The 13,116-nt window shown below is 39.2% G+C and overlaps 1 protein-coding gene across 3 annotated transcripts in view; it reads right to left on the bottom strand.

Annotated features, from left to right (window-relative positions):
* Nucleotides 1-13,116, bottom strand: part of LOC145249773 (zinc finger protein 475-like) — a 47,485-nt gene that overhangs the window by 22,319 nt on the left and 12,050 nt on the right. For 2 of the 3 annotated variants that reach the window (XR_013863577.1, XM_080111696.1), the window contains exons 2-3: nt 5,294-5,468; nt 1,061-1,257 (exon numbers count right to left, since the gene is read on the bottom strand). Coding sequence is in view for 1 of the 3 variants with exons in the window: in XM_080111696.1 (XP_079967822.1) it covers nt 1,070-1,257; nt 5,294-5,462 (357 nt within the window). In the remaining 2 variants the exon portion in view is untranslated. The remainder of the gene's footprint in view (nt 1-1,060; nt 1,258-5,293; nt 5,469-13,116) is intronic. The other variant, XR_013863578.1, reaches the window with a different exon arrangement.

The following is a 13,116-nucleotide window of genomic DNA, read 5'->3' as shown; positions in this document are numbered from 1 at the left end:
GTTTGCGATAACGTCGAAAAGGGAACAGGACAGATTTTTGTTAAGTGTGCTTCAACACGGCGAACTTGGCGATCTGAAAACCATTCTATTTTTTTCTGTAATTCAAACATTCAGCGAAAGAAATATCAAATGAGCAAAAATTCATTACGAGTGAATGAGTAAGTTCTCATAGCAATAAAGGAGTAATATGATTGGGTCGCCAAAGGTTAGTGTGAAATTTGAAGTCTCGCAAAGCATCGAGATTAATTTTTTAAGCCATTGAGTAAGTTTGTTTTCTGGGTTTATAATAATAAAATTTTGAGCAAATATACTATTTCGCTTTCAACAAAACGGTTAAGCAGATCACAACAAACGTTGGCAAGGGAGTGTTGTTAGTTTTATTAATACTGATTTGAGTGGCTTTTATACCACAGAGACGGCATTCTACACGTGCTTTGATTAAATTTCGTTTGTCACATTTAAACTGCGCATTTACTTTTTTCTAAGAAATAAATATAATTTATGGAAACAGTTTTAGACTCTTTATTCAAAAGATGAAGTCCATTTGAAAAATATGTATCTATTTTGTTTACGTTTCGGACATCATGACATTTATTAAATTAGATGTGATATTATGCTAAACTCACTCCATTCAGAGACTGGCACACCTGGGTGCAGCAGTTACACTTGGTCTTATAAATATTAGGTTTTCTTAAGGTAAGTTCAAGTTTGCTATGCAATCTTAGAGGTGAAAATCTAATTAAAATGATAGAAAAGTAATGATGTAATTAACCATGGCATACAGTGGTGTGCAAAGATCTGGTGATGCCGTGGGGGTGTATGGAGACAACGCCATGATTATATGTCTCAAAGATTCTAGTAAAAGTACTGGTACTGAGAAATATTATGAGAACGAGAGAGTTTCAATACAATTGGATACACCTAAATTGTATGTCTCATCGCTATTTTTCTAACTCTCTTCATAACCATAATCCTAACCCCTAAGCCGCTCCTCTTCTCTACTCCCCATGATGACATGTGTATATATGATGAGCGAAAGAAAATTCTAACTGGTACTTACCAGTAGGTTTTAGTTACTCCTTTTAACTGGCCTCGTCCGTCCAGGTTTGCAGCTTCGTTGGTGCACAATTAGTCTGTCTGGGAGGAACGTACGCTGACAAATGTCACAAGGGGAGAGATTGGCCTGCGAACTTTGCCATGCTGCCTCGTTAATTGCATCAATATCGTAACTGCGGTTACCTGAAGCAAAACTTGAACCTATTTTGCTGTTATTAATTTACATCAGGAAAAAATAAATCAGTCTTCACTCTAAACATATTTGCTTGTAAATAAAACTAGAACATTCTTAAATTACATCCGTTCAGTTTTCATGTTTAGGGATAAAATGTTAATAAAATTTGGTTAACATTAACTTTTAGAAAATCTTTTTAAAAATAAATGTTGCCCGGCACTATTTAAAAACAACTTATTATTGAATAAACCATGAATAATTTATACCAGAGATAACCCAAAATTAGAAACCAACAAAAGGACATATGCTGGCTTGACATTTTCTTAATTGTTGTTTCACTTCGAGTTAAATGATAAATAAATTAAAAGAAAAAGAAATTGTTTTCAAGTCAACACATACATTTTGCCCGTTTCTGATTTGGGGGCGCATCGGGAATAATTAAATTAAAAAAAAACATTATATTTTAAATGATTCTAGCAAAAGAATGATTTAGTTGTTGCTTGCCGATCGTTGGGGGGGGGGGTTTAAAATAAAGAGTAGAGGATAAGGTGAAATATATTAAATAATAAATTAGGAAGCATCTGTTACAAAATTAATTATTTTAAATATCAACTATTGATAAAATGTGTTTTAACTTCGACCTTGTTGTTTTTAGGGGACTGAAAAGTCCCAAAGGGGTTGAAGAGTTGATTGCTTGACGGGGATAAGGTTCAATTGCGTTAAATGTGGTAGATCTGTTTATACGGTCAGATGGAAGAGTGTGGTTGTTGGTGACTTCAGTGGGAGAGCTATTATCAATTATTAGGCAGGGTGTGTGGGGTGCGGGTTATTTTCAATGCAATTTATATTAGATATATGAGGAGGATGTGAGTTATAATTTGTAGTTGACGGAGGGGGTTGTATTAGTTAAGGTTTGTAATATGATTTCGGCTATTAGAAAGGAGTTTAGTAACAGTGCAAGAATAAATGACATTTCTATGTATGCAATTATTATCAAAGGGGCATTGGCAGGAAGTTTGGCAATTGCAGCTAGGAGTGTTTGTATTGAGTGAATTATTAGATTGGTCATGTTTAATATTTCTTTTATTTTAATTAATAATATTCTGTGCTAAATTAGGTATGATGAAGAAGGAAAATTTCACTGTGTATTTATTTAGAATAGAATTATATCTATGGGGTTATCTAAAAGAATTCTCTAGAATGATATAAAATTCTTTAGGAATCTGACTCTGAAACAAATACCGTCCACGCAAGAAAATCCACTATCTTTTATGCCGTACGAGGCTTGCATGTATGCAAATGAATACGAGTCTCGTTTTGAGTTCAATTGTGCACGAAAAGTGCCATTTCTGCGTTCGCGTCGTCACGCATTGTCTACACTTCTCCCTGATCCTTTCACATGGCGCAGGATGCTGTCGACAACAACGGATTGCTTTAGCGTTTCCGATCGCCGCCAGAGCAACATTTCGCTAGTGGTAGTATTCCAGTGAGCGTGTTCACTAGCCAGTGATACACGCTTATTGAAAGTGGATGACTTTACACATCCATTGTAACACCAGATTACTACCCTTTAGTGCCGCATCGAGTTAAGCCAAGTCAATGTGTTCGGCGTCGTTCATGGATCACAGCCAACATGCATCTTCGGGCATAGCATCATTGCGTTCTATCCATACATTGACGTCTTGTTTCTGTACACACCAAAGGCCCTGTGAAGGATCACGCTGCTTCACCCTTGCTATTGTTTCTTACACCATTTGACGAACTGAAGCATCCTCTGTAGTGTCGTAACCTTCTCGGGTAACGGCATTGTTCCTTCATTTTATAATGTTCGTTGCTACTCGGACCCACCCACACACTGGCAGATTATCAGTTACCGTTAGAACGAGAAACGGTACACATTTGATGTAAAATATCGAAGAAATAACTAAATAGTACTCTCACGCAGTTTTATATAACAGACTTTTATCATTCAATTAAAGAGAACAAGAAAAATAAACCATTGAATGCATAGAAAGCAAAACTAATAAGACAAAACTAATCGAAATAGATAAAAAAAATAATCGATAAAAAATAAAAGACAAGATTCACTTTCTCTTTTTCTTTCTCTTTCTCTTTCCCTTTCTCTTTCTCTCTCCCTCTCTCTCTCTCTCTCTCTCTCTCTCTCTTTCTTTCTCCTTACTTTCATTATGATTTAATAATTATGGACTATTTTGTACCTATATTAAAATTTAAAAAATTCATTCCTTTCTCTTTTTATTAGTATCGTATCAGTGAGATTAAGCCGCCTATTTCTCATGAAATTCAAATTTGCATGCATGATTATTCTTTCTTTTCATTCTTATTATTATCAGTTTTTATTTATCATCATTATTTCCCTAAATATACGTAACAAAAACTGAAAATTATACCTTCAAAGGGTTGCTTTAAGTTTAGTTATTTCCCAAAACTTTATTCAAATTCATGCTATATCTACGAAGTTATGACATTTTATTTATTATCAAAGAAATTTTACTGTCCATCGCTTTATCGAAAATCTCTTACAATGCCCCAAACATCAGGCGAATAAAGGTTATCGAAAAGCAAATGATAGTTGCTGGACTCGTAAAAAGATTGTCCATCAAAAATTTAGCTACGGAGCTGGAATGGGATCCAAAAACCTTGGCTACATTCTTGAACAACCCGAATATCAAATCCAGAAAAATAAGGGCATTAGGAGAAATCTTTTAGACCGTGATATTCGGAAAATTCATAGGGAAGTCAACCGAAACACAAATAGCACCAGTGAAAAATGGATTTTCAACAGGTCCTATTTAGTGATGAGGCCCATGTTACTCTTGCCGGTCCAGATAGATGGACCAAAGTTTGAAACTCGAACGAAACTCCGACCCGTTACAGAGTTCATCGCCAACAAGGAGGTGGAGGCATCATGTTTTGGCTGGGAATCATTGGGGATAAGTTGATTGGACAATTCCGAGCGCCAGAGGGTTTAAAGCTTACCAGCAATGCGTACACAGCTTTTTTGGATAAACATTTGTCAACATGGCTGGATAACCTACCATTGTCACGTCGCTTTCAGATGATTTTTATACATGACAATGTACCATCTCATTCTGCTTGGGGCGACAGCATCCTTCCTTGAATCTATGGAATTCGTTGGGGAAACTCTCATGACCTGACCACCGTGTTCTCCAGACCTTACCCTCATTACATATCTCTGGTCAATATTAAAAAGAGGATTTTTATGAGGGAGGAGAGCAATTTACTTTGAAGTGTGCCTTGTGGAGGTACATAGTTGATGTTGCTAGAGCCATAACTCCTTTTAAGATCAAAGAATTGTCTTCCTCGGGGGACAAAAGTTTGTTTTATGTTATTTAAAAAAATGGTGGATATGTCGATAAATAATTAATTTATATGAAACGCATACCTAGGATATGTTTTTGTTTATTATTCTTTGACAGACAAATATAATAAAAAGTAAAGTTCACAAGATAAGACATTGTATTTTTGCCTTAAAACAACATTTTAAGAGACTTACAATAAAGCGATGGACAGTGGTGATTCTTCGATAAAGAATAAAATATCGTAACTTCGTGAATATCGCATGAATTTGAATAACATTTTTGGAAATAACTAACCTTAAAGGAGCTGTTTGATGATATAATTCACATTTTGTTGTAACGTATATTTAATGAAATATTGATATTTTACTAATCTGCAATAAAGCGATTGACACAGTATACATACATACATACATACATACATACATATATATATATATACATACATATATATATATGAATATATATATATGTATTCATGCATACATACATGCATACATATATATATATATATATATATATATATATATATATATATATATATATATATATATATATATATATATATGAAAATTTTCCCTGGCAGATTTGCAACCAAAATATTCTAAAAGTTTTAAAATGTTTGGATTTTCTGTAATAGTCTTTCCTTTACAACCTAAAATCTAGAGCTGCCATAGTTACAGACAGACATGAAAACTTCATTATAATAAGATCAGTCTCTTACTGGAGGCAATTTCTGGTTTCGTCGGTAAGGGTCGGCGTTGACTCTTCGGCAATTGGTCGTTCTCTATTGTCCATTTCTGAAGGCATTGCGGTTCGTGTATGGCGATCGATTTTGTGCCAAATTCCCGCCCACAAATATAGCAGATGACTGTCTTCGGTCGCTTCGCCATAGTAAGCTGGGAAGACAAACGCAATAGTCGTTATTAGATATTATTGATAACCCAAACAAGATTAAATAATGTGTTTGTAAAAAATGAAAGTTCAAAGAATCTGTAGCAGACACAAATAGACCCCTTTTCTTCTCGCGCATTCGCTTCCTCTGAGTGAGTGATGCGACCTTAAACTGTCCAATCTGAGGACTTGCACATGAATACGAATTAACCCCTAGGGACCTGACAGCTTCCGGTCTCAGAAGAAAACTCTCACTCTTACGCTACCAACCTTCGACGGTGCCTGACGTCTGTTCGCTTCGCTGCCCCTACTAAAGGTATTGACGACTGCCACTGGCTGTAACTACCTCGTAAGGCAGTGGAGACCCGACTCTACTTTCTTCCTTCCTTTCTTTCTAAAGTACGCTTTGCGAATAAACCTTTCCCTTGTTAAGTTGAAGAAGTTGTTTGTCATTTGTTCATAGAATTGTGTTATTTTATTTTATTAGGGAAATTCTCAAAAATCCGAGAAGAAAGTTCTAGTGAAAGAAAAGTATTTTGTAAAGAAAAACTGAGTACACGCGTCTGTTTCGTCTGTCACCGTGTGTGTAAATAGAATAGGTATGGCGATATATGTGCATTTTAGCATGTGTGTTTTTCCAGTGAGAGAGTGTATCTATAAACAGTGTCTATGCGTTCTGTGAGTTGTATATATGGGTGCGTACAGAAGTTCCTTAATGTCTCTCGTCACGTGGGTACTATTCCTGGGAGCATTTCGCCTAAAAGGACCATTCACCCAAACGGAGCTAGGGTGGATTGTAACGTGCGAACCCTGTGGGTTGTCTGTGAAAAATAAAGAACAGGGAGAAAAAGCTGTGTCTTCTTCTAGTAGGCGTGGGTTTTCAGGACAAAATATTTCTTGCACTGTGATTAATTCATTTTGTCCAATCGAAATTCGATGCGTGATTACAACATTAAAAAAATGATATCATGACTTTATTTATTTTATATCTGATTTATTTATAGGTATAATCTCTACCACTTATATGTTAATACTTATATGTATTATGTTTTTGTCCGTATGTGTAATGTTCCTTAAAGAAGCAAGCGGCCATGCGTTTGTGCTTTGTGTGGCTATACAAACGATAAATAAATAATCAACACGCACGTCGGAAATGTCCTTCTGTCCTGCGAGCTGAGAAGAAAAAAAATCAAAAAGATCCAAGATGGCGTCCTTGATCATTTAAAGCCTTCCATCACGCACACTTCTCGCATGGTTACATGACACGCCTGCTAATGATATGACCTTCACCTTCACCGAGGTGCATGACTTATATGATCTTCACCGAGGTGCGCGACTTGACACACAACAAAAAACAGCCTCTTAATCACCTGCTAATGCACGCATCACTGTAACGTCCAATGACAACAACAACAACAACCTTCTCACTCGACCTGCCTTTTATACCACTATCTCAATCCCTCCTCTTGCGCATGCGCTCATAGATTCCTGACAACCTCGAGACTTCCGCTTATAAAAACCCAAGATTTGTTGTCGCGCATGCCTATACAAGGCACAAACACGTGGGTGTTTGTTTTGTTGGTAAGTACTACACTCCCCCCTGATCTGATTATCACATAGAGTGCACTCCGGGGGTGGCCTCTTAGTTTGTTGGCTTCTGCGAAGGGTGGTATTTACAATCTCGGATTCAGGTTCTGGTTCTGGTTCTGGGTGTGGTTCTGGTTCTGGTTCTGATCCTGCCTGATCAGACGAACTACAACTACCACTCTCTTGCTCGGTGAACTCACTCATCAGCAGCTCATCATCTGATGATTCATCGCTCTCTGTAGTTGTGGGATGTACTTCACTAGCTGGGCGAAGATCGCGCACATGGCGTGGGGTTCCATCAACAAGGACCGACTGCTGGCTGACCACTCCAGATATTCGTCCTCGCTTGAACTTGGTGGTGCACCGGTTTCCATGGGGTCTAACCCAAACTGGATCCCCTACCGTGTATTTGTCATGACTCTCCTCGTCGATTGGCTGGACAGTGTCAATGCCCTTTATCCTAACACGGTATGTGTGTATAGCATTGGCCAGTGCTGTTGTTAGTGTCTTCCCATCCTTTTTGTGATGTTATACCAATACGTGGCCTCCGTAATGGTGCATTGCTTTCTGGCAGAAATTCTCTTGATGCTGCGATGGCTCCTCTCAGCAATGCCATTCCCTGATGGCACATGAGCACATCGCAGTCGTAGTCGGACACCCCACTCATTCAACAACTGCCGAACTTGGTGGCTACAAAAAGCAGCATCGTGTCCGTCAATATCTCTTCCGGTGCACCTCGCTCAGAAAAGATAGATGACAGTTGGCGGACAACATTCATTGAGTCCTGCCTGGTCATTTGCCGCCACACCGCAAAACGAGTGGGTCCACAGTCGATAAGAGTTAGAAAGGACTTACCACTGTAATGGGTAATATCCATCGCTAATCGTTGCCACACATGCTCAACCTCCAATCGCCCCTTCTGCCATTGCTCAGGTGCAGGATCGATAGACTGGCATGCCTCACAGTGCTTGATGATCTGCCTGACATCCGCCCTTGTCACTGCCGGGTCCACACGCCTCGCAAAATACAGAGTTCTTTTGATACCTGGATGTCCACTCTGCACATGAATTCTTTGTATTTGGCATGAGCTAATCGCGCCAACTGCGCAAGATCGAGCAGCGAACTCCATGCCTGTCTTCACAGCTTCATGCCATTTGTGAGGCACACGGGTTAGTTGGTCTGCACGATTACAGTGTGATGCCACGAGCGTTACACTCACCGACAGGTCATACTCTGATACCAGACTCTTCAGGGTGTTTAGCCTCCGCCGGATTAACATCTCACTGGCTGCCTTAGTGCGGACTCTCATTCGTCCCGAAAGAGTGTCGGACATCCAGTGGTAGACGCAGAGAGAATCCGTGTACAAGTGCAACTTCTTTGACTGCCATTGCAGTGCCAGATTTAAACCCTTCACAACAGCATCCAGTTCCGCCAGGTTGATGTGTTGAGCATCATTCATGGGTCGCAGCCAGCATGCGTCTTCAATTACGTTTCCACGTTGCTCCAATAACACTCCCAATGCTAAAGAACTAGCGTCAACCCACACATTCACCGTGTCCCCATCGACACACCATTCTCCACGGGCAGGGTCCTCCTTGTTAACTCTCTCTAGGGTTTCTGTCGTCATCAGAGTTAGAAGAGCATCATCAGATACATCATCCCAACCTGTAGTTACTAAACTTGCCCTGCGTTTGATGACGCCACAGCTGCTCGGAGCCAGCCACATGCTGGTAAGTGACTAATAAGTTTCCCACACAAGGAAAAAATAGTCCGCCGCGTAATAACATCAGGGATGTTTGGAATCTCACTGCCACGCCTCCATCATAAGGTACCGTCTTTCCCGCAAAACTTCCAATCCTAATACCTGTGCTCCATCCCTCAGACGTTCAGGATCCTTGCACTCCAACCCGAATTGAGCTAACTTTTCTCTGACGTGCGACGCAGATTGTATATCTTCATTGACGTACACATCGTCAATATAGGCCGATGCTGCGTCCTAAGTGGTCTTTTCCTGGAACAACACTGCATTTACGATGGTCTTCATGATTTGCGGTGCCACATTCAGCCCAAAACCAAGTGTAGTAAGGCAGTATCTCTGACCCCGGAATCACACTGTCTGGAACGGCCACAATGTCTCATCCACTCGCACCTGCAAATAAGCCTTCCGCAAGTCTACTATAGACACATTGGAGCCCTTCTGGCGCCATTCTCTCAGCTTGCTGGCACACACGTCAGCATCGGCAGTGTAGTCTCAATGTATCTATTGAGTTCACGATAGTCCAGCACCGGACGAACTTTTTATTCGTTATGCTGGACTACCGCTATTAAGGGAATAAGACCCTTGGGTGGTCCCAGCTTGTTGGGGTAGGGGATCAGCCATCTATCCTGGATCCATGCCTCAAGTTCCTTCTCGTATTCATTACGGGCCTTGTCGGGTATCGAGTACTCTGCAATGCTATTCTTGAGTTCGGTTGGTGCCCTTCCTTCTGTCCACTTCCACGATGCAGTCCATGCTTTTTGGTGAGGGTCGTAGTCCACCTTAAAATCAGGCCAATCAATGTGAACTGCAGCACGCACTGGGGTTTCCAAAAATCGCACAGTCCCATCTCTTCTGATAACAACTCCCCCCAGTGCCTTAATAGCATCATATCCCAACAGTACATCGAATCCCAGCAAATCCCCTCGCATCACCAGCACATTAATGTCTGCGGCCACACCAGAGTCTGTGTGGACTTTGACAGTTCTGGCTCCACAGCAAGCTTGCGTATTGCCACCTATTGTGGTTACTTTGATGTTCTGCTTTGTCCAGTTTCGGCACAACTTGGCACTCATGATGGTGTGTGAGCACCCGGAGCCGAGAAGAGCTGAACAAGGCACTTGGTGCACGTACATATTTATTGTCGGTTGCGCCTCAATTAAATCTGGGAACAAGGCGGTGCTGAAGTCCTGCCCCTTGATGCATTTCCCGCACAATTTTGGGATAAATGTCCATAACTACCACATTGGAAACAGCGCGGGCGCCCCCGCCCCTTGTTAGTACAACTTCTTGTGAAATGGCCTCGCTGGCCGCAGCAGAAACATCTCCCATTGGTCGTGGGTCTCAAACTGGGACTCTTTTCAGCATTAGTCTTGGCTGCCTGCGCCATCATTACAACTGGTTCCCTCAGGTCCTCTTCATCTCTGATAATGGCTCGAGCGCGTTCTAATAAATGTTCCATGGGATCTTACAGATACGCTGGTGGAAGCCCTCAACAGTTGCTTAACATGGGTGGGAAAGCCAGCCACAAACGCATACGCCAGTGTTTGCTCTGACACTCCATTGCCAAATAGAACTGCAAGTTTCTTCAGCTCCGCGAAGAAGACGTCCACGGTTTCTCCTGGCATGCGCTTCCTAGAGGCAAATGTTTCGTAGGCCGTGCAGGGATCCATGGCAAATGCCTTGTATAAAGCATTTTTTATACAGGTAACATCAGCCTTCTCCACGGCACTAAGTTGCTGATATACACTTAGGGCGCCTCCAGCCAATCTCAGTGGAATCACGGTATGCACCCCCTTTACTTCACAGAGGTTGCAGGTCAGCTCAACCCTTTCGACCCAGTCGACAACAGAAGTGGATCCGTCGAATTCGGTTATCAGTTTTAAATCAAACTTTGCCCCAGCCATAGTTGTCCAGGGAAAGAGACAAAACGAAATAGCCGAAATAGCTTATGACCTTCACCTTCACCGAGGTGCACGACTTATATGATCTTCACCGAGGTGCGCGACTTGACACACAACAAAAAACAGCCTCTTAATCACCTGCTAACGCACGCGTCACTGTAATGTCCAATGACAACAACAACAACCTTCTCACTCGACCTGCCTTTTATACCACTATCTCAATCCCTCCTCTTGCGCATGCGTTCGTAGATTCCTGACAACCTCGAGACTTCCACTTATAAAACCCCAAGTTTTCTTGTCGCACATGCCTATACAAGGCACAAACACGTGAGCGTTTGTTTTGTTGGTAAGTACTCCAAATGAGGCATGCTGGACATGATAAAAGCAGATCGCTGGGAGGAGTTGGGAGAGCGTTCAGACTTGCGTACCGTTGATAGTGCTTTGCGTCTCATCAGACTTAAAAACAATGAGAAAATGTGTTGAAATGGACGGCTGTGGATGCATACAGATAATTATTTTTTGTATTTTATTGCAGAGATTATAGTAGTGTTTTACTCTTTAAACATCTCCAATTCATTTCACAGTGTTAATTTCTTTAGTATGATATATAAATTTGGCTTTACTGTTTGCTAAGTATACGGATGCCCATAGTACTAATGATCTATCAAATTTTCTCATTTTTTACTTACGTTTTTTACAAGATTTATGAATAATTTCTTTAATGTTATTATTTAGCTTAAAGAAAATGGAAAATATTTTTAGTCGTATTGTAACAGATTAACTATATATACATTAAAAGTAACTAACTGTTAAAAACGTATAAAATCATTTCGGCTATTTTTTCGCATACGCGTCACAATACATTCGGTTTTATTATATACATTGAATTGAAAATCGCTAAATCTGTAAGTTTATTGAATACTTGTTGTTGAGAGTCATATCTTCTTTGCCTTAAATTAACACTGAATAAATTGAAGTTTAAAACATTAGACTGTTACGTTTTCTGATAATAATTTATTTATTATTTTAGGTGAAAATTGTTTCAATATTAAGAACAATATTAACGGTTTAAGCTGGTTTTAACATTAATCATTAACAACTTCATTTATCAGCTGCCGAAATAAAGACCTACTTAATACAAGTGTTTCTACATTTATTTATATTATACAAAAATATCCTTTCACCTCTGTAAATGATATAATGGCTGAATAATGAAATTGACGTTTATTGTTAAATAATGATATTTTATTGTCACTATTACTGCTGCTTGTGTAAAACTATTCAGAACTATAAAAATTTGTTTATTCTGACAAATTTGTCTACTCGACGTTTCAGGGATTATTTTTACTTTTGTTTGTTTGTATGTTTGCCGTTTTTTTTATTATTAGCTTTGCCGTTTTATATTTCTTTCTTGTCAAATTCTTCTCGCTTAATATTGATTTCATCAATTAACATTCCTTCTTTTGTCTTTCTTACAATACATACCCCTCACTACATCGCGTGAATAGTACATTGGAAATACAATCGGCAATACACATAATTTCAATACCTTCGCAGTAATTGCCAGAAGGCTGCCATAAGTAAACTCGTACTTTCTTCGGAAATACGGTTGCGACATTTTTTCTTATTATAAACAACCAAAGACTTTCTTATGAATGGGTACGAGCGCAATTTAAAAAAGGTTTTCCTTCTGTTATATAAGCTGTTTAATCCATCGTATTGCCAACTATCTAACATCAACATCGGTTGTACTTTCCTGAACCTTATAGACAAATATTCAATATAAACAACACCCGGCGAAAAATATTTAATAAAATAAATTTTAAATTATCTATTCATGCACTGAGAACATAGATGGTAATATAAATACACAAAGTAAAAAACTACTAAACACACCAGTAACAAATACAAATACTAACGATAAGAAATGTAACTGTCAAGTAAATGTAAATGCCCACTAAATGGTAACTTCAATATAGAGTACATTGTGTACAAAGCAGCCATATATAGAGTACATTGTGTACAAAGCAGCCATCTATAGAAGAACACCCTTCTGAAATTCATTAATGGAGATAAAAGTTGAATTAGCTAAGCTCTGGCGGACGCCGATTTATAGTACAATTACTCCAGTGGTCAATTTTATGCAAATACAACATCCATAGAGATTCAAACATAGGTGTAAGTTATGTTTTTAAGAAAAATTATGATACTTAAGCATGAACATAGTAATATATTAACTAAGAGGAATTAATTATTGTCCAGATATAAAAACAGACATAAATCTAAGATAAATAATCTATAAGGGTTCCTTAGATCTCAATACCGGTAAATTTAAAACATTAGAAATATCGTATACAAATCTGTAATTAGCAACCCCATGATAAACGTAACTGTGTTTTATGCGGT

This window comes from Euprymna scolopes, chromosome 28 (genome assembly GCF_053919585.1).
Source record: "Euprymna scolopes isolate OS-2025 chromosome 28, ASM5391958v1, whole genome shotgun sequence".
Classification (NCBI taxonomy): domain Eukaryota; kingdom Metazoa; phylum Mollusca; class Cephalopoda; order Sepiida; family Sepiolidae; genus Euprymna; species Euprymna scolopes.
The sequence above is the reverse complement of the archived record's forward strand: the minus strand, read 5'-3'. Positions and strand labels throughout refer to the sequence as shown.